Source organism: Myotis yumanensis, unplaced genomic scaffold (assembly GCF_028538775.1).
Source record: "Myotis yumanensis isolate MYYU_CA2020_CCGP unplaced genomic scaffold, mMyoYum1.0.hap1 SCAF_2, whole genome shotgun sequence".
NCBI classification, from domain to species: Eukaryota; Metazoa; Chordata; class Mammalia; order Chiroptera; family Vespertilionidae; genus Myotis; species Myotis yumanensis.
The window spans coordinates 101443105-101465124 of NW_027223753.1; the positions used below are offsets into that span (position 1 = coordinate 101443105).

Sequence of the window (22020 nt, forward strand, 5' to 3'; positions counted from 1 at the left end):
CACTCAACCACTGAGCACACCAGCCAAGCTTTTTAGATTTTGCATTTAGCTTGTCAGCATGAGCAGGCCTTAACAAAGTCTTAACTTGTTCTAAAGTTATCATTTGTTCCCCAGTTGTTACAGAGGATATATGAAATCTTATGCTAATCAACAAAATAATATTATTGAATAACATATAATTAACAATGTTTCTCTCCAAATCAGGGAACAGACTGTATGCTTTAAAACAAAGGCCCAGTTTGTCACGCCTGCCATAAATTGCTAACAACCTTTTGAGCATATTACAGGAACTAGCTTTGGAGAAGGAGGCTGACTCTGCAACAGGACGTTCTGGCTCTGGGAGACCTGCTGATTCTCAACCATAAAAACTGGACCTCTGCTTGATCTATTTATTGCAAGATAATCATCAGAATGGACTGTGCTGACTTACATGTAAAGAACGTTCAACTCCTCTTCCCCCTGATTTTTTTATTCTGCTTTTCCTCTCCTTCCTGATAAGAACCCTTGCCTGCACTGAGATGTTAAGATGGGCTTTGGGACAAGAGTCCCCCTTCTTCTCAGGTGCTCGGCACTTTAATAAACCACTTTCTTTCTCAAGAGTGCCTGTCTCAGGAGTTTGGCTTTCATTGGGGGCAGGCAGCCAAACCTTGTTCAGTTACACAATCATTTATGCACCCAGTCATCTCTCTTTCCCAGGGCTCTCAGTGCAAGGGTTGGCCTCCTCCCTGCTCCACAGAGCCTTCCATATGCGGCTGAGGCCTCTCCCTCACTATTTCCCTCTCCTGCCTTCCCTTCTGAGAGTCAGATCAACCACTTCCTCCAGGAGAGGACACCCCCACTCACCCATCCACTGCCCAAATGAAAGGCCTCACACATGGTACCTTGTTTATTTTTACAGTAACTTTGTAGGCACTGCTGCACCCATTTCACAGAGGAGAAAAACAAATCCCACTGTGGGTAAGAGACCAGAACAGGACTGCACAGGAGGGAAAGGTGGGTCCAAGAACTGACCCCAGCTCTGTCTGATCTCAAAGCCAGCTGAGTGAGAGGTGGGGAGGATGGATTGGGGCTGGGGAGGATGGATTGGGCCAGGAGGGCAGTTTCCACCTGAGAACAAAGAGCAGAGGTGAGGAAAGCAGAGCCTATTTGGGAAATGGTACTTTATGGGGTGTGTACAAAGAAGTTGGGACAGTTAGGCCTGAAGAAGCCACACCCAGGAAGGGCTGTGGTGAGTTTAAGGGAGGTGCAACAATCAGATCTGCCAGCAGCACGGCATGGGATAAGAGGGTAGTTGAAATGAGGAGAGGCTGGGGCAGGGAGGCCAGTGGGGAGGCCATGACCTCCTCCATCAGGGAGTGTCCCTGGACTGAGAAGAGAGCCATAGGAAGCCAGGAAGATGAGGAGACAGGATTCATGGGAACTTGGAGACTGGCTGGATGCAGCAAATGGGTAGAGGAGGACCTGAGGAGGGGATCTCAGTAGTGCAGGAGCAAGTGCGTCCATGGTGGTGAAAGGAGAGCTCTGGTCAGGAGGTGACTGGATATGTGGGTGTGGCCTACAGGAGTGGGGCCCCCAGCACAGAGGGCTGGGCCATCTGGGCTTGCATTTAGGTGCTGCCATTGAATGAGAGGAATTAGGTTAGGCTGCTAATGAAGGCCCACTTGATCATGGAGCCAATGAGTGTCAAGGGAGGCAGTCCTGGGTTGGGATACAGGCTTCACGGTTACAATGTCCCAGCGACTCTACTGTCCTTGCTACATGGAAATCCCACCAGGTCTGCTCAGCCAGGGGAAGGGATGCCGAGATGAGGAGTGTACCACCTTCCTTTGGGAGACCATTTTGTGAGCTGCACGGGACACTGCTGCTCATTCTCTTCCCAAAACATTGTGGCATGGTGGTTTCTGTGCATGCTGGCTGCTCTTTGTCCTACTTAGTCAGAGTTTTGGATCCTAAGGAAGGAGAGGAAGTGACGTTGGGGACATCTGGTCTCCACCAGAGGAACCTTGGGGTGGCTTGCGATCTTGCGCAGCTATCTCATTTCTCTCAGAATCTGTTCCCATGCCTGTGACCTGCCCCTCAGGGCTCTCGGACGTCTGTGTGAGTGCTCTGTGATGGCAGATGGGCGCTCTAGGGGCCTGAGTTGGGGTTGGTGGGGAAGGGCCGGCAGAGGACTAACCCTGAGGGACATGAGCAATCCAACAGGCAGAGGGTGAGGGTGTGGGGAGGTAAAGTGGGGCAGCAGATGAGGAGTTGCCCACAAGGCAGGGAGTTAACAGGGAAGTGTCCAGACTAGAGGTCAGTGAGAGGACTGGCTGAGTAGAGGTGCTGGTGACCCTGGGAAGATCAGCCTTATAGGAGAGTGGGCTGGAAGCCAGAGTGGCAGGGAGAAAGGAATAGCTGGCAGAGGGAAAGGTGCTGGGGAGAGAAGGCTGAGCTGGCAATCGGTAACATGCAGATGTGTGGGCAGGGCTGCCATGAGGTCCTACAAAGAAGACACCTATGGGGGCCCTGGACTGGCAGTTGTGGGAAGACACCATGGCCGCCAGCCCTGGCCGCTGGCTGGTCCCTCGGAGGTGGAAGGGAGGCTTTGGTGGCCAGCCAGAGAAGGGAGATTTAGCGCAGGAGGCTCAAGTGCAGCAAAACTGAGCTTCTTCCCAAACCCACGTAACCAGAAGCAGTCATCAGGGCCTGAGCCACTTCCAGGCAGGACTCATATAATCCCGGCAATGATCACACACCTCTTAAGAAATTATACAGAGCTTTATTAAATAAACCAAGTAGAAATAAACCTGTTTACATCCAAGTTGTCAGTTTGAGCTCAAGTAATATGCAAGGCACAATTCTTCCTGTCTCCAGCTTTACAAAATCACAGAACAACCCCAAAGGACCGAAGTGGATTCACACTGCATCTCAGAGTCAAACCGGACCCCACACACAGCGCCCACGTGAGACTGGCCCTGGGGTGTGTCTCTAGGTCTACCTGGTGCAGGGCAGAGGGAGTGAGGAGTGGGAAGGAGGGAGGACTTTCCCCATTGTCTTCTCCCTGGCCCTCACTGGTCCGGCTGGGCTGCACCTGCTGGGGAGCTGCCTGGAGACCTGCTGGCAGGACAGAGGCTCGGATCTGCTGAGGTGTGACTGTAGCGGCTCAGATCTGCTGAGGTGTGACTGTCATACAAAAGGAGGGACAAATAACACTGGGTCTTTGTGCATGGGAATATGGAGGCTTCTCCAAAAGAACACAAAGATTCCTGACTCCAAGGACATTTCTTCACGATGATTCCAAGGTTCCTGTGCGGACAGAGAGCTTGGACGTCCCCAGGGGGCGAGGCTGACTCCAGATGTTTCCACAGGTCAGGAAACAAAGAAACACAAAGGCCAGAAGTCTATTCACAGTGGCCCAAAGAGGGGCCAAAAGCAGCCTGGCTGGTACTCCCTGCTGTGTCTCAGCACTTCAGTGAGGCTGAGTGGGCTCAGGGTCCCACTCGCTGGGGTCCTGAGGCTTCTTGTGCAGTAAACGGGGCAGGCATGGGCACCTGCCATTCACTTCCCTCATTTCCTAGCAGGAGCTGGATCAGGGGAAAAGCAATTTCCACAGGGGAAAAAAGCCCCCAAATAAAAAAGTAATTCAAAAGTCCTTTCCCTGAGACCACTGCAGTAGCATCATCTATAGACAACTTCTAAACAGAGTCTGGCTGCTCGAAGTCTGAGAAGGAAGTGATTGTAGAGACTAGGAAAATGAAAGCACTGTTCAGAAACCCTAGACAACCAGGCATAAAGAGATGAGTCAGAAAGTCTTCGCCTTTGCAAGACTGAAGTAAAACAAACTCCGATATATCAGCAGCAGCCAATGAGCACAGTCTAAGCTAAAAATCAGAACAGAGGAGCAGTGGGACTGGGCCGGGGCTGGGCAACCATCAGGGGCTTGCTCCACGCTGGCGCTGCAGGACTGCCCCTGGCTCGATGACTAGTGGGAGGTGTAGGCAGGGCTCCACAGCCCTGAGGGAGGGCTAGCTCGGCGACCAGGAGGCAGTGCAACAGAAGACATCGGGGATGAAGCAGCAAAATCTGGATGAAGAGAGAGACATGTGAGCAAGAGCACAGGGAGAGGGACGCTACTTAGATTTCTCTGAACAAAGGTCACCACGCACCTCCTAAATGTGCCCCCAGGCACCTCTGGGGCGCAGAATGAATCCACTGGGGGCTTGCTGAGCTGGCCCTTGGAGGGAAAGAGAGCAGCTGGATGTGCAGAGAGGCCTAGAGTGTGACTCCTGACCTCCCGGACCGCCAGCAGAGTGTAAGAATGGCAGAGAAGCATCTGGCTCATGGTACATGCAGGGAGGGGCTGTCCGACTGTGCAGAGAAAGGTGCATGAACAGACTCCAAGGTGAGCAGAAGGTCAGAGTGTCGGGGAGACAATGCAAAGGCCGGGGGGTGGCTCCAGCACCCCGAGAGGGTGAGTGGGGAGGTGTGGTTAGAAAGGGCATGGCGGGGCGGGGCGCGGGGGAGGTATGGGTAGAAAGGGCACCCAGGGAGAGTGAGTGGGGAGAGGTGGTTAGAAAGGGTGAGTGCCTCTGTGTGCCTCTGGTTAGCCTACCCGAGTTACAAAGCTAGTGAGCTGTTGACCATCCCATGCCTTTCGCAGGTATTAGTTCACAGACCTAGGAGGAGCCTCCTAGGAGACTGTGACTCTGGAGTCCAGCATGTATGTGGGAACCGGCTATCCTGGAAATGCATCTATATACAAAACTGTGTCCTGACAAAAACTTCACGGAGCCTGTGAACCTAGACATAGTCGGTAGACCCAGTTCCAGGATTTCCTGTGTAGGGGAGAGAACCCTTGAATGGAATCAGGAGACAAGGGCTGCCGTGCACAGCTGTGCAGAGTGGACACTGCACAGTTTCAGGGACACCACTTACAGAGAGAGGTGCTCCCTGGAGTTGTGCAGAGTTGCCAGGGCCTCAGTGCCACCAGAGACAATGGGATTGTTAAGGGGAATGGGCCTTGGCATTGTTGCCCACCTGGGAAATCCCTCATCAGGACTACCCAGAATCCTTGTCTCTGAGTCGGCCAGCCCAGCCCCAGCTTAAAGTCCACTGCAGTGCCCAGCAGACGGGAGCCAGGCCTAGTGTGCACACCTGCAGAGACAGCGCTCCCTGCCACCGGCCCCTCCACCATGCCCAGCTCTGTCTGTGAAAGCTCTCCTGGCCCAGGACCCAGGATCAGCGTTGGAGCCCACGGTTCTCTCCCATGAGCTCCCAGATCTGCCTTCCTTTGTGCCCAGCACCACGCCTGCTGAGACATGGGGTCTAGGGCCTCAATTGCCACTTCTCCCCAGGACTCCTCTTCAGCCCAGTTCTGACTGCCTGGGCTTTCAGGGGGCTACTCACAGTGGGAGCTGTGCTGAGGGCTGGCTCGGTGGGACAGGGCTGGTGGGGCGGTGAGCTCCTGGGGGGCATAGACCGTGTGGTAAGCTGCAAGACGGAATACATGGCTGGTTAGAGCAGGATGGGCATGGGGGCGCAATCCAAGGGACATACGTGGCCTGTCTCACCTATGATCATGACCGCGGTCCCAGCCAGCAGGGCAAAAAGTGTGAAGAGCATGACTTGGTAGGAATCCAGGAAGTGCTGGAAGAGCCCGGCTCCATCTGTGGGCAGTGAAGAGACAGCTTAGCACATTGCCCTGGAACCCCTGAGGGTCCGTGTGCATGGCCAGAGGGTGAGGGCCTGCTTGAGGCCAGAAGCAGTGTCTGGTCCGTGGGCTGTCTCCCTGTGCTCTGTCCCCTTCTACTTGGGCTGCCTGACCCGCCCTGTTCCTCCAGACAGTCGGCTTCCTTGAGACGCCCTCCTCATGGAAAGGCCCTACACTGCTCAGCAGGAAAGCTGAGGGTACAACAGGCCTGTCTAGGAAAGTTAGGGGGCATGGGCTGCCCAGGATCAGCCATGCTGCCCCAAAAGGCAGAGCAGTGCTGAAAATGACAAGAAGTGAGTTAGCACCACAGCAGCGGAGGGAGGTCAGGGGCAAAGGCCCTTTACGGGGACCCCACTGCTCTCAGAGCTGAGGCTTCTGCCCCAAAGTCTGCACGTGGCCCCAGGGTCTCTGACTACATCGCCCACCCCCAGCCATTCATCCTTCCAGACTTAGCTGAAGCAGCCCTTTGACCTGCAGCTCCTCCCAGCAGAGGGGAAACTGCCCCTGTGTGCTGCCCCATCAGCAGCCACATCTCTAGAAACATTCCCTTGTTTCTGTAGTTGGGATCCATGCCTCTCTACTGGGGTTGGGAAAGGGAGGGGGGAGCGTTTTTCAGGCATCTGCCAGCATGGGCTCTGGAACACAACAGGTGCAGACTTAACAAATATGTTCGCTAATGAGCACCCTAACTGTATGGAGGGGCCTGTTCTAAGTGCTGTCCTCACATCCTTAACTTCCAGTGGAGAAGACAGGCAGCAATCACTACACTCAATGGCGCCAGCTACTGTGTGGGCTGGCAGCTGGCAGCGGTGCTGAGGAAGCATGCGGTGTTTGGAGTGAGGGTTGATGTTCAGATTCTAGGAGAAGGTGCCATTGGAGGAAAGCTTTAAAGAAGGTGGGGGTTTTGGCCAAGGGGAAAAACACATCCTACAGTGAAGAAACAGCAAATGCCAAGGGCTCTAGTTGGGAGCTGCACATGTTCCAAAAACAGGAAGGTCAGTCTGGCTGGAGCAGGGTGCACAAAGGGAAATGAGTCATAAATGGGTTAAAAGGGCAGGCCATGTGAGGCCCTTGGGGACCTTGGAGGGACTTGGGCTTTATCTCCCAAGGAGATGGGAGTCATGGCAGAATGCTGAGTGTAGGAGGGGTGCAATCCAATCACATTTTAACAGGCTCCCTCTGGCCGCCGTGTGGAGAATGGACTGTGGGAAGCACAGTGTGCATGGCCACTTGAATGGACGACTTTCATTTTGTGGGACATTCTACATTTTTATTCCTCCAGTTCCCCCTCTTTCAGGTTTCCATTAACACCCAGGGCAACTCCAGTCCATCTCTCCACACCCAGGTCCGTCCCAGCTATTGTTCCATGACTCACAGGGGCCAGGCCCTCGGCGATCCATCACAAAGGCCACGGTCACTGGGATGGTGACAGCTTGGCTCGTCATAGGACTGGAGAAGGTCAGAGTAGTAGACAGAGGTCCCTGGCTGCCAGCCGCTGGGTCTGAGATGCCAACTGTGTATGTAACAGAGCTGGGCAGCCCCACAGACTTCTCCTTCTCGAAGACCAGCACTGCTGGGGATCCCGATTTCACCTGGGAGAGACGTCAGGGTGGGAGGGAAGCACCTCACTGCTCCTGTAAAGCTGGAGGTGGGGACCCTGCCCAGCTCCCGCAGGCTGGGCACTCCTGAGAGCACACCACCTGCCAAGCTAGGGGAAGAGCACACTGTAGACACTCGAGCTGTTTGTAAGGAAAGGACAGGTCCTCATCACTGAATTCCAGTCAAGTTCTCGTTTAAACATGCTAAACTGACACGAACACCCACCAAACACACAACTTTCAAGGGAAGTAGTCTGGAGCTCAAATAATGGTGGATTCCCAGGAGCCCAATCCCAGGGCTCAGCAGACCCACCATGAACAACGCACTTAGCCCTGTCTCTCTCGACTCAGCCATGTTGGCTGCCCTGAGATGAGAAGGAGCAGGCAGAGAAGCCAACACCCTCACACATTCCCCTGCCTCCTCCCACCTGCTGCAGTCGGGGAAATTGAGGCCCAGAGATAGAGACTTGTCCCCAGTTGTATGTGAGTCAGTGACAGGTTATGAATTAGGACATTTATTCCTGCCAAGGTCAGCAGCCTTCGGGCACTGAACCCATTCATTCAATATATTAACTGTTCACTGAGCACCGTCTCTGTGTTAGGGGCCCTGTGCCAAGTGCTGCTCTTGCACACTTAACTTCTCATTGGGGAAGGCCAGCAGGAATCATTATAATCAATACAATTATATAGACTAATAGAGACCAACAGTGCTATGGGGAAAAAAGGGTAAGAATATTAAACATTTTTTTATTTTTAATTTTAAAAAGAGATGATGTAGTATTTCCATGTACCAACTCGCCCTGCCTTCTGGTCCTTCCTCATGCCCTAGGCTTGTGTGTTGATGCCACTTACTTCCAGGTTCTCCAGAATCTCCATGGTACCAAAGACCTTGACCTCGGAGCTGGTGTAGTGGTTGCTCAAAAGGATTTCAGCCTGGTCGGTGTACAGTCCTGGGCTGAAGGGCACCTCAACCCCAACCTCTTCTCCAGAGAAGTGGCTGCCCCGGAGGGAGGCCGTGACCAGCAGTGCTGTCTTCTTCATGCTCAGGTGCTTCAGCTGCTTGTCTGTCAGTCTGTGCATCATGACCGAGCACAAGTACCGACCTGTGGAGATAAGGGTGTTCCACTTTGTCCCCTTCCCCACCCATGCTCTAATGCTATTCCTTTTCCCTGCTTTTTTAACTGGAGAATTCCTACTCATCCTTCAGAGCCCAGGTGAGGTGTCACCTCCTCCAAGGGCATCCTAGGAAGTCCTCTGTCACTGTCTCCAGCCCATTAAACACCCTTTTAATGCCCACCACTCTCCCGCACTGTCTCAGAATCCTCTACTACCCAGATCCCCATTGGATTGATGCTCTCTGGGCAGGAACACCTGGTACAGCTCTGCAGCTGGGCCCAGCCAGCCTGGCTCAGACAAGGGTGACAGAAGGGTGAACAGCAGACTGCATCACCCAGCGCTGGGCTGCAGGTCAAGCTGACTCAGGGTGCAGCTTAGGGCCCCAGGTGCAGAAAGAAGTTCTGAAAAGACATTAGTTAGGATTATTTGGTATCACCTGTCCTCCATGCCTGACCCAGGTAGATAATGAGCTGAACAGACACTGTTGAGCGATGCCTTGGAAAGCATCCTAAACCTCAAACCTGAACCTGGGTTAGGGTCCCTTCAATGTCCATGCCAGCCAAGTGCCCCTAGAGGAGTCCTCCCATGCCTATGCCAGCTAAGCACCCCTAGGCGAGTCAGTTTTGTGGTGGCCCTGTTTCTCCTGGTCAAGTGGCAATAACATCACTCTCCTTGAGGCTGTGTCTTTGAGTAGCCAGGGACTGGGACTGCTGGGTGCCTACTCTGTGCTAAGCCCTGAGCTTAGCACACGCATGTGCTCTCATGATGTATGTCCTGTTCTCAGACAGTGGCTTGGGTGCTGAAGATGCTTTGGTGCTGCGGCCAGAGGGATAGAGTTGCAGAGTGAGCGCAAGAAGAGGAAGCCCCTACCCTAGGCCACTGGGAGCTGCAAACTGGGCTTATGGCTTGCTAACTTCTCCTAGGTAAGACTGGGCTGCATATTTTTTGAAAGAACTGAAAAAATGCTCACTGATCATCATCAGTCATCATCATAACACTGGCAGCTACCACAGAGGACTCAGGATATTTGTTGCATGTAGCAGGAATTATCCCCTGAACCCTCACAGCATCCTAGGTGGGTACCCCTTTCCTGAAACCTAGGAGATGATGCTTGACGTGTCTTGGCCAGCACACCTCAGGCAGGCAGCCACTCCTGTCTATGATGCCGGTCATCAGTTCCATAGCTCTAGTTATGGCACATTGCATAGCCCTCGACTATTCAATAAGGTCCTTCCATCGCTCTCTGGCTTGCTCCTCTCAGAGCCCTGACTTGCAGGTAGAGCAAGGTGCCACCCTCCCCATTTTATGGAGGGATGCAGTCTCAGCACTTACAGGCTCTGAGCTGGGAAGAGCAAAAAGTGATCGAGCTCAGGGTTTCCAACTTTGACCATGTCCGTCTGCTGGGTAGGTGGTTGCTGAAAATGGCCATGACCCATCACAGAAACACACCCACCTCGCCTGCAGGACACAATGAACCACAGAGCCGGAGTGACAGCATCAATCCTTAACTGGGCTCCTGAAAGACTGCCCCTCTGGACAGACAGCCATTGTGAGTCAACTGCACTGAAGGCAAACCCTCTATGCAAGTTAATTTCCACTTTCAATCCCTGGAGACTTACCTAGGGCAGCATCGAACGCTGGTTCTGCAGTGAATACATCACAGGCCGGTACATTGAGGATGTCTTGCTTGAACTGGACCTGGCAGCTGATGAGGGATTCCGGACTCAGCTTCTTGATGACCTCCACCTGGGCCACGGAACACTCACCTAGAGATGGGGAGAGGTTAAGAAGGGCTGGGCTGGGCCAGGCTGCCGACCGCCACATCTGGCCCATCAAGGCTTCTACACCTGCCTGAAGAGCCCCAAGATGAGGGAGCAGGGACAGACAGGCACATGGAGGCTGGCCGGGCCACAAAATGGCAACTGCATCCCAAATGCCTTCCATGAGGAGCCCCTAGGGTTCTCCAAAGGTGACAGAACGAGGGTGACAGAATGGTGAACAGCAGACTGCATCACCCAATGCTGGGCTGCAGGTCAAGCTGACTCAGGGTGCAGCTTAGGGCCCCAGGTGCAGTAAGAAGTTCTGTAAAGGCCCTAGCTAGTTTGGCTCAGTGGATAGCATCGGCCTGCAGACTGAAGGGTCCCAGGTTCGATTCCGGTCAAGGGCATGTACCTTGGTTGCGGACACATTCCCAGTGGGGAGTGTGCAGGAGGCAGCTGATCAATGTTTCTCTCTCATCGATGTTTCTAACTCTCTATCTCTCTCCCTTCCTCTCTGTAAAAAATCAATAAAATATGTTTTTAAAAAAAGTTCTGTAAAGGCATTATTTAGGATTATTAGGTGTCATGGTTTATAAAAGCGAAGGACAAGTTTTACAGAGGATAGGGATCATTGTGAATCTCAGGCAATTTCAGATCAGAATTTCAGCATTTGTTCTAGAGCTTGGGTCTAGGGCAGGGGTGGGCAAACTTTTTGACTCGAGGGCCACAATGGGTTCTTAAACTGGACCGGAGGGCTGGAACAAAAGCATGGATGGAGTGTTTGTGTGAACTAATATAAATTCAAAGTAAACATCATTACATAAAAGGGTACGGTCTTTTTTTTTTTTAGTTTTATTCATTTCAAACGGGCTGGACGCGGCCCGAGGGCCGTAGTTTGCCCACGGCTGGTCTAGGGGCATGGGATGTGGGTGGGTCAGGCCTGCTAACGCGTGTCTGTTCCTGTCAATGGGGAAAATGGGCAATTGATATCTGGACATCAGGAGGGCAACAGTTCCCCTTTGCTCACTGGCACTGAGGTAGGAAGAGAGGACTGTGATGCAATAAAGCTGCCTCATTAATTAGAATAAAAACAGTTCTGATTAATTCCACCAGTGAGGTTTTTTTTTAAAAGCCTTAACTGATGTATTTATTTCTGGAAGCTGCTGTCCAGAGCTTTCGTGGGCAGGGGATGGGATTGGATGTTCTGTGTATGACTTGGGACAGGTAATCACAAAATGCCACGTCTGCAATGAGGCCTGCTAAGCCATTCCCTTCTGGGATTCGTGGTGGTCAGTGTGGCTTTCTGTATCTGCTGTCCTAGGGCTGAAGTCGCATTTCCAGCTAAGAAACACAGTTTCTGGGGGCCAGGCTCTTTTGGGAAGATTCCTTTCACAACTTCTGCTTGTGGATCACTCGAATTTCTAAAATGCTGAAAGGATCAGGTATCTGGGGTTAAGTGTTCTCTCTGGAGAACACTTGAGTAGGAAAAGCACACAAAACCCATTAGAGGGGCATAAGAAGCCCCCTTCCTGCTCCTGGAGTCTGGCAAGTTCCCTACCCAGACCGCCTGAGTCCCACTCACTCTCTACCTCTCAGGTTAGAGCTTCTGTCTCCCACGGTGACCATCACTTTGAAGGTTGTGACCTCCTGGAAGCTGGTCTGGACAGGGTGGATGCGATGGGCTTGAATCCTTTGAGGGACGCCAATCACTAGCTAGAAGGAAGCCAAGGGAACTTCACTGAGTGCTGTGTTTTTATCTCAACTTGTGGCCTGGGATGCAGGGACTGCCCATTTCACAGGTGATAAAACCGAGGCTCAAAGCTTAAATTATGTGCTGGAACAGGTCAGACTCCATAGCCCAGTGGTCTCCCATTGAACAGGAGCAGGGAGCTGAAGAGCAGGCCTGAAATGGTCATCGGTCTGGTATGGGCTGTGGATTTTGGCTCCTGTGACAGGTATCATCACTTCTCTGTTCATCAATTTGTTTAATTAATCTTTCAGCACTTTGCAGACAGGGCCAGGGCCTTGGCCCCATTCCCCTGTTGCTCTGGTGTGCCCTGCCTGTTCCCACCCACATCCAAGTCTTCAAGACCATCACTGTGCCGTAAACCCCACCCCTATTTCCAGCTTTTTGCCCTGGAGCTCCAGACACACACACCCAGCTGCATCCACCGCCCCCCAAGCCCCTCCTGGAAGAGCTCAAACTCATCATGCCCCAAAGTCACTCATCATCTTCCCCCAACTGGCCTCCCCTTCTATGCTCCCCTCTCACAGTGAAGGACCATCTACCTCATCACCCAAGCCAGACCCTGGGGAGTCATCCCCAAGGCCCCCTTCTCCCTCATCCCCTACTTCTAAATAGTCACCAAACTTTGATGACCCTACCTCCTGAATCTCTTCTAAAGTCATCTTAGTTTCTGCCTACCCAATGGTGCCAGCTGAGGGCCCATCTTTGGTCTCCTGGCTGCTTACTCTGCAGCTACTCCTCCTCTCTTGGGCTCTTAGACTCTGCTGGGCACCAGGTGATTGTTCCAACACTTACTGCTGATCCATGTCACTCTTTGATTAAAAAATCCCTGATGAACCCCTACTGCATCTAGTATAAGCTTCAACCCCTTTACCCTGGAATAGTAACAGTACAACTAATACCTACTGAGCATTTGCTACGTGCTGAGTACCATTCTTAGTGCTTCCCACATGCTAACTCATTATTCTGCATCCCCATTTTACAAATAAGAAAACCAAGGCACAGGGAGATTAAATAACTTATCCAAGGCCACACAGCCTCTCAGCGGGTGGTCCAGCTGGGATTTAAACTCAGGCAGCCCGGCCCCAGAGCCTACATACTTAACCACTCCATGGAACTAACTACCTGAAATTAATGCAGTTCATGATCTAATCCCAATGCAAGCCTCCATTCCCCCACATCCTATATTCCAGCCACCAGGACTGGGCTCTTGAACCCTGCACACCTTTGCCTATGCCATGCTCTGTCAGCCTTCCTTCCCCAGGTCCCGCCCTTGACCACTCTAAGTAGCTCATTCCAGGAGAGCACGGCTTTATTAGTCCCCAGGTGCGTCTCCCTGCACCCAGTTGGCCCAAACTGCAGAGTTGCAGCACTAACGTGCAAGCTCCTGGGTGATGTTGCTGGAGTCCATACAGGCAGGCTGGCTCTAGGGATACACTGGGGTGCAGCCAGACGTGCTCACTGATTCATTCTCAACTGGAGATAAACAGAAGAGAGAGCAGTTTCGTTTGCCTCCAGAAAGACTCAAAAGGTCACTTGTTGGAGGAGGTTTAACTTTGCCAGTAATGCCAAATCGCTAGTCTGGCCTGCCCACAGCCACAATGCCCAAGAAACGCCCATACAGGGCATTCCTGCCCTTCTAGGCATAGCGTGAATCAAATAGATGGACCAACCCTAGGAGATCACCTCTTATCATCACACAATTTGAAAATAGGGAGACAGAGGCCAGAAATGAAAGGACACTTGTCCCAATCCCAGAAGTAAGTGGGTGGCAGACTCCAGACTTATCACTCCCAGAGCTTGACTGCCTCCCAAGGCACTGACAGTTATTTCTTAGAGAAAAGGGAATCATTCAGTACCAAAAACTGAAAGTTTCACCCCAAGAAGTTCAGCTATGCCTCTCGGGCCACTGAGCCATGTGTGTCCTGAAACCCACCTCCTTGTAGGTCCTCAGGTGCCCAGCAACCTCGTAGTAAATCGTCACGGATCCTGCATCCTGGGCAACGGCCACTCCTGTCTTGGGGTCTATGTGGAGAATGCTGTTGTCCGAGGAGCTCCAGGTTCCAGAGAGACCTGGGGGAGAAAGCCCCAGGTGTCACCTATCTTTCCCACATCGGACACACCTGCCAAACCCCACCTCACCTGGTGATTGTGCCAGTCTTCACGCTGTCCTGCCCCCACACTCACATCTCATCTCCCTCAGGATAGAAACTGTGCTCTGCATGCCTCTGCAGCCTGGCTCACCCACTCCCCTCATGTTCCTGGCTGCAGCCACCTGGAACCACCAGCAAGTTCTACCATACCTGCATATTGCACAACTGTAGCCCTGCCAAGAAGGATCCTCCGGCCCCTCCCACCCCCAATCCCTCCCTGCTTGTCTCTCAGTCATTCCCCCGTCCTGAGATGACCTCTACATGCTCTTCCCCACAGCACTGTCCCTGGCCCCCATTATTTATCAGTCCCTTTTGACCAAATAAAGCAGGTGTCAGGCTCAGAACTGTCACCAGACAGTATTTCTTAATTAAAAGTTAATCACATCCTATATAATAAAAGCCTAATATGCTAAGTGTCCAGTCATCTGTTCAACCAATCAAAGTGTAATATGCTAATGATATGCTAAAGCTGCTCAATCGTTCACTATGATGTGCACTGACCACCAGGGGGCAGACAGTCGACTGGTTGACCAGTCACTATGACGTGCACTGACCACCATGGGGCAGACGCTCTGACTGGTAGGTCAGCTTGCTGCTGGGGTCCGGCCGATCAGGACTGAGCGAGACAGGCTGGACACACCCTGGAGCCCTCCCGTGGTCCCTCCCTGACTGGCCAACCCCCCGCATCCCTCCCCAGCTCCGATCGTGCACCAGTGGGGTCCCTCGGCCTGGCCTGCGCCCTCTCGCAATCCAGACCCCTTAGGGATGTCAGAGAGCCAGTTTCAGCCTGATCCCGCAGGCCAGGCTGAGGGACCCCACTGGTGCACGAATTTGTAATATAATAAACTAGAGGCCCGATGCACAAAATTCATGCACGGGTAGGGTCCCTAGGCCTGGCCTACGATCAGGGCCGATCTGTGGGGTGACCGATGGGGCGATCAACGGGCCCTCACTGGCACCCACGCTGGCTGGCCTGGCGCCGCCTGCTCACCAGCCCTGCCCCCTGCTGCTGGTCACCTCCCTCTGCGGGGCAACTGGTGGGGCTATTGGGGGCCCCTGCTGGCACCCCACCTTGCTTGGCCTGGGGCCTGCGAGCTGGGGGCAGCTCCTGTGTTGAGTGTCTCCCCCTTGTGGTCAGTGCACGTCATAGCAACTGGTCATCCCGCTGGTCAATCTGCCATTTGGTCAATTTGCATATTAGGCTTTTATTATATAGGATAAAATTAAAAACTGAACAACCACAGTCTATTTATGGCAACTTATATTTGCTTTTCTTTAAAGGCAGTGTTTACCTTCCTTTTAAAAGGAATTTAATTAGGTAAAAAAAAGTAGCCAATTTGAAAAAAATTTAATCAATAACTGTACATGTAGTTCATAGATGTACAGGTGGCATGAAAAGGACTGAAATTTGGAAGTCATTAAACTGGCCCAATAGCTATTCTTTGCTTAGGTTCCCTTACAGAGCCATGCTGGCCACATGATAGCTGCCAGCATAAAACCAAACAAAACATTCAGTTCCTCAGCTGCATTAGTTGCATTTCAAGTGTTTACCTGCTAGTGGCTATTGTGTCAGACAGTGTAGACACAGGGCGCTTCCACGTTGGCAGAATACTCCTGGACAGGGTTGCTTCAGGGCAGGGGTGGCAAAGGGCCATATATTTGGGGCTGTGTGTGCCCAAATGTCTCCTATGCCACCATCCAAACTGAAAGTTGGGTGAAAATGGCTACTGACAAGTAAATGAATGGGTGTTGCTGAGTTCCAATAAAATTTTATTAGCAAAAAACAGGCAACAGGCTGGCTGTGGCCCAAGGTGGCAGTCTTCTGACTCCTGTTCTAGAGCATCATCCGGATTCTACATGTATGTCTCCCACAGCAGGAAGCTGAGCACCTCCCAGGGAGACCACTCCCATCTTTGGGAGGGCCCGTTTCTCACAAGGGAGGGTGCCTTCAGCCAGTGTCTCTCTTACCTTCTAGGCTGACCAGAACAGTGGCCAGACAGAGGATGTCCCCCACCACCACCGCTCCAGACAGCTCCGGAGAGATGGCGTGTAGGACAGGCAATGGGACAAAGTCGAAGAGGCCTGCGTGCTCCGTGTCCCACACACTGAGCAGCGTCAGGCCCACGCTGACAGTGTGGAGGATGCAGGTGTTGTTGGTTGTGCCCTTCCCGATTTGCACAAACTCGTCCCTAGGCACAGAAGGAATATGAGGGCTCTCAGTGTCAGGAAACAGCCCTGACTCGAGGGAGAAATGCAGCATCAGTCCTCTGCTGGGCAATACTTTTTGCTGAGCAACAGCCCAGATGTCACTCCAATGCACGGCCACCTAGCAGGTGCTCCAGGTAAGAAAGCACCACAGGCCCAACAAGCCTGTCCTCACCTCATCTTCTGGAGGAACCCGCAGCCTCAGCCAGGAGCGGCTGCATCACCACCCACACTACAGAAGGAAAAGGAGAGGCCCCGAGAGAAAATTGGCCTGCAGAGTGCTGTCAACAGGAAGTGGGCATGTCCTGGGGAGGCACAGACTGCCCTTTGTGGTGTAGCCTGAACAAGTAAAGTAGCCTCTGCACTCTCATCTGTAAGATAAGTATAAGAATGAACCCTTGTCACAGGCGTGGTGTGAGCACCAAACTAGATCAGCAGCTAGAGGTGCTCAGACTAGTGCCTGGCAACAGTTTGATCCACACCGGCCAGTGTTGTCCAGTGTGAAGGCTTGGACTGGGAGGCTGTGGGTTAGGGTCCCTGGCCTCATCACTTCCTTCCACCACACCTTCTGACTCCTGAACCCTGACTGCTCTCTTAGAGGCTCCTACTACACAAGGGCCAGTGTAGCTTCTGCATTGTAGCGAGGGGCTGCCACACCCAGCTCCACCTCCTACAGGGCAGCCTGCACCCCAGTCTGACAGATGTCCATATTGTGTGCACAAAACTCCACAGCTGGCAGAGGCCCTCACACCCACAGCCTCAGTTGCCACGTTCCCCTCTTAACAGGTGTGAAAACAGAGGTCTGGAGAGGTGACCTGCCTTGCCCAAGCTCACAGGCCTATAAAGAGCAGAGCTGGGCTAGAACCGGGTCTCACTCTAAACCCAGGTTCTCCGACCATGCCATACCTCCAGCGTCTGGCATTGGGTGTCTTAGTAATAGGGGACACATCTGTTCCAGGGCGCCTGGAAAGGCCGAGCTGCAATGGTCATCAGAACCTGGACTGTCTTCCGTGCCCCCACCCTAGTGCTGCCTAGAACTCCCCAGGCCTATTCCACCCTCTTGGTCTGATGCTTCTCTCTCCTCCTCTGAGCTGGGACTGCATCCCCCTGGGCTGTAGTACTCAACCTTTAGAGTCTCACAGAAGCCTCATTAAAATAGGGATCGTTGGACCCTGGCAGTGTCATTTCTAAGAGTTCTCCAATGATGCTGATGATGCTGATCTGGGGACCACACTTGAGAACCACCTCTCCCACGGACTCAGGAGTTTTAGTAGGCCTAGACTGAGGCCACCCCCTCTCTCCTCACATTAGGCCTGAGGCTGCAGTTGTACTTCAGAAGAGTCATCCAAAAAGAATTGCACTTGGAGCTGGTATTCAAGCCTCACTTCCTGGCTGTGTGACCTCTCTGGGTCTCAGCAATGGGCCACAGTGAAGAACGAGATATCAGTAGAAGAGCCTGCACACAGCCTGCAGCCAGGGAACACCGGAGCACCCGAAGGCGTGTGCCTCATTTGCTCTGACCAACTTTTGTGAGTCTATAATTGGTGATGTGCATCCACTGATTACAGGGCCTAGACATGGACAGGGCTGTCTATACTTCCCTTGCTATCCAGCTTTCAAAGGTACACAAAAATATTACTATAAACCCTCCAACTGCAAACCCCACATCTGTGTTTTGCTTCCTGACCATCAGGGAACATCTCCACCCAATAACATCCTGCCACAGAGCAAACAAAGGCTCCCAACCACACTTCCCTCACTCCTCCTGCCTCTGGGCCACGCCTGGTGCTTCCCCTGGTGGCCCTTTGAGAGAGGCATGCCCCCTCTTCCTAGAAACTCTAATAAAACTTTTCTTTCAATGCCCTTAGCTTCTTCGTGTTGTCATCAGTCACATCTATAAATTAAATGTAGGTACAATCAAGACATAACTTCGCATGAGAAAAGAGCAGCACCCACACCCTACCTGTTAGTTGCAAAGTTGAGGATCGAATTGTGAGCATGGAAAATATCTCCAGAGTTGTCATGGAAATGGACAGTGAAGGTCACAGTCATTCCCAAAGGCAGGGCAGCCAGAGCCTCATTGTTCCGGGTGTGCAGGGCAGGGCTCAGGGAGATCCTCAGGTAAGACACCGGAGCCACCTGAAGGACAATAAGCAGATATGGCAACGACTGTGTTGGTAAACCCACCTCCCAAGAAGGAGATACTTGTCCCTAGCTGGTCCCCATCTCAGGGAGGACTGGGGGCCCAACCAACAAAGAGCAAAGGCCTTGCTCCCCAGAGTGTCCCAACCTAGTAACGAGGTTCCCACCTCCCTACACAGTGAGCCAACTTAACCCACAAGAGTTAAAATCTATGACTTTGAAAATTAGATCACTATTCACGTTGCAAAGATATCCTGGGCTTTGACTGTTCTGTCCTCAGAAGCCCAGGCTCTATGGCATTTAAAGTAGAATGCTGCCTGCTTGGGTTGTAGAGGCAGCGTTGACTGGAGACACTGCACACCTGAAGCTGCTCTGGGGAAAGGACCGATGGGGAAAGGCGAGAATGAAGGGTTTTGGGAGTGGAAGCCCAAGAACCTGAGCTCCATAAAGATCAGTCTTGCTTCTCTAATTCCAGGTGAAATCTACCCTGAACAAAAGCTGGCTCCCAAAGGCCTGATATCTTTGACAGCGTTCAGAGGTGCAGTGACTGGCACACAGCTGGTGCCATGAGCAGTCAGTCACTTCCACTCACTCAGAAACTAGGGTGCAGCTTCCCTGCCAGGCACTCACCTTGAAACAAAGAGCCATTACTTAAGGAAGTAGGCCTTCGACCCAGGGAAAATCTAAACATAAAAACAGTCATGTACTTTCTCTGTCATCTAAGATTTAGAGATGGCAGTGATGAGATATGGAATATCTCACGTTAAGATAAACCCCAGGGATGTCCAAGGACAAATTCCCCTCACTAAGGAGCGACTGGGGAGGCACCGTGATGTGACCAGAGGACGCAAGCCTGAGCCAGGCCAAGGCAGGTCAGCACCCAGATTGACTTGCAACCACTGTGACCTTGAGCAACTCACTTCCACTCTGGATCCTGGTTTTCTTGCCCATAGCATGTGTCACCTACCTGTCCAGGCTGCCGCCAGTGTCATGTAATGAACTGTGGGTCCGGTATCTAGCTCATGCATTCAGTGGCACTTATCATATGCCAGGTACCGGCTGCCCCATCCAGACCCTGGGGTGCCAGTGCCGGCAAATCACAGGACTGTGCTGTACCTCAGTTTCCCCAGTTATGAACAAGGTCATTGCACTCTATAATTTCCAAAGACCTCTGGCTTGAACAGCCAGAAGATGCTGTAGCTTTTTACCTGGAACTTTGCCCCTGGCTATTCTGAAATAAATTCTTACATATGATTTCTCAGCTGCAGGGGAATATATTCACTTATACCTGCAAGGGGAGAAATATTACCTCCGCACTACTGCTTTTATTACTCTAAAAAGGAGAATAATGGGACCCTACCTTTACTGCAACGATGATGGTCTGGTTGGTCCCAAACGGCTCTTGGGCAGTCACTTCAATGGTAGAAGTCCCAATTGTGGGCCCTGACACCAGGAAGCCTTTCTCATTAATGTGCACGATGGGAACCTTCTCGGGCCCATTCAGGACACGGTAGCTCAGAGATGCTGTGCCATCCCTTTGGAAAACAAAACAGAGCTGTTTACGTGTGGGCAGCCTGCCTCTTCAGTCACTAACAGGAACCTGATTTGGAAAACCAAAAGTTCCAAGGAAAGTATCTTTTCCCACTCTTCCAAGAACAGCTCCTCACATGGCCAGTCAACAGGGAGACAAACACCATGAGGGCTGATTTCCTTTCATCAGCCACATGGGGCATTTACTGTAAAATACTGTTTCTGAGGCAAACTGTTTTCCGTTACTGAAATAAGGCAGCCTGGTGTAGCAGAAAGAAGGTGGGAGCTTTGAGTGGGACAGAACCCGGAGGCTGTCCCATCACCCTGCAAACAGCGGTGTGCCTTTAGGCACATCAGTGTGAATGGGAAGCAATGTCCTATTTCCAAGGGCGGGAACAGGGTGAAAATGAACTACTTGCTCAGAAAATGATCTGTGAAGCCACTGACATCATGTACTAGGTGGAAGACAAATCCTGCAGCATTCACATCCCTTACACACTCATTAACATCATAAAGAAAGGAAGGTGTGGTGCCCTAGCCCAGAAGACCCTCCTGGCAGGACTTTAAACAAACTCTGCCTCAACTTTCAACCCCCTCATCAACCTCTCCTCCTATGCAGAACTCCTATGCATCCTTCAAGACCCAGCTCAAGCATCTCTGTGACACGTCTTCCCTAACTCTTCACATGAAAGGCCCTTCTTTGGGCTGTGGCTTGAATGAAACTTCATTTCATTATAGCTTTTATCATGCTATCTTTACCCCACCAAATTCCTTAAGGGCACCATGTGTCAACCACCTCTGTTCCTGGAGCCTGGCACACAGCTTAACATTTAGAAAATCTGGTTAAATGAATACCATGTGTATGTGTTTCACGGAACATGTAAGTGCTCCTATGGTCCTCACTGTCCCCTATCTTGCAACAGCATTCCAATGCAAGTCATGGCTGCCAAAGGCACCCACTTGGAATGCAAGGTAGGAATTATGTCTGCAGAATGATTTAAAAGGTGTTTCTCAAACGTTAATGTATATTCCCATCACCAGAAGATCCTGTTAAAGTGCAGGTCTGGGGTGGTGCCCAAGATTTGCATTTTCTTCTTTTTTCCCCCCCCATTGATTTAAAAAAATGTATTTTATTTATTTATTTCAGAGAGGAAGGGAGAGGGAGAGATAGGAACATCAATGATGAGAGCGAATCACTAATTGATTGCCTCCTGCATGCCCTCTACTGGGGATTAAGGCCACAACCTGGGCATGTACCCTGACCAGGAATCAAACCCTCACCTCCTGGTTCATAGGTCAATGCTCAACCACTGAACCAGACTGGCCCACCCCACTGATTTTTTCAGAGAGAGAGTTGAAGGAAGGGAGGAAGGAAGAGGAGAGAAAGAGAGAAAGAGAGAGAGAGAGAGAGAGAGAGAGAGAGAGAGAGAGAGAGAAAGAAAGAAACACTGATTGGCTGCCTCCAGCACATGCCCCAATCTGAAACAGGGATCGAACCTGCAACCTAGATACGTGCCCTTGACTGGGAATTGAACCCACCAGGACCCGAGATTTGCATTTTCACATGCTCCCAGTTGATGCCATGCAGGTCTGTGGACTATACTTTGAGTGGCAAGTCTTAAAGATACACAGGATTTGGAAAATTTAACACTTCCAAGTTGGTGCTTTTCCCCCTCTGAAGTACTGGATTTCAACAGCAGACATTAAAGAGTTTTTAGGCCACAAGGAGGAGAAGAGGGCCTGCAGGTCTAAGTGATGAGGAAGAATGGAGATGTCCACACAGAGAGAAGGAGAAATGTGAGGCCACACCCATTTTAAAGGCAATGCCAAGAAAGATGCCCAGTGTACCTGAGGCAGCCACAGCTGTTGACAACTTTGATAAACGAGTTACTGGACCGAGAACAGATTCATGACCTTGCTAAAAACCAGTTGTGTACCTGTTTGTCTGAAGCTTTATAAATGAGCTGGGTGACATTAGTATTTGTTCTGCTTCTATTTCTGGGTTCAGCAGCATCAGCTTTTCAAATACCTAAAACAGAGGCACATTTTATTTCCTGTGATATACCAGAATCATGTC

At 51.7% G+C, this 22020-nt stretch overlaps 1 protein-coding gene across 1 annotated transcript in view; it reads right to left on the reverse strand.

The window, feature by feature from the left end:
* Positions 1-2749: 2749 nt before the first annotated feature.
* Positions 2750-22020, reverse strand: part of NUP210 (nucleoporin 210) — a 121918-nt gene continuing 102647 nt past the window's right edge. Inside the window, exons 29-40 of the mRNA XM_070405882.1 lie at positions 21881-21972; positions 19774-19948; positions 18235-18410; positions 16035-16255; positions 13850-13986; positions 11756-11879; positions 10026-10172; positions 8143-8393; positions 7068-7284; positions 5553-5648; positions 5389-5472; positions 2750-4065 (exon numbers count right to left, since the gene is read on the reverse strand). Of these exons, the coding sequence (XP_070261983.1) occupies positions 3965-4065; positions 5389-5472; positions 5553-5648; positions 7068-7284; positions 8143-8393; positions 10026-10172; positions 11756-11879; positions 13850-13986; positions 16035-16255; positions 18235-18410; positions 19774-19948; positions 21881-21972 (1821 nt within the window). The 3' untranslated portion in view covers positions 2750-3964. The remainder of the gene's footprint in view (positions 4066-5388; positions 5473-5552; positions 5649-7067; positions 7285-8142; positions 8394-10025; positions 10173-11755; positions 11880-13849; positions 13987-16034; positions 16256-18234; positions 18411-19773; positions 19949-21880; positions 21973-22020) is intronic.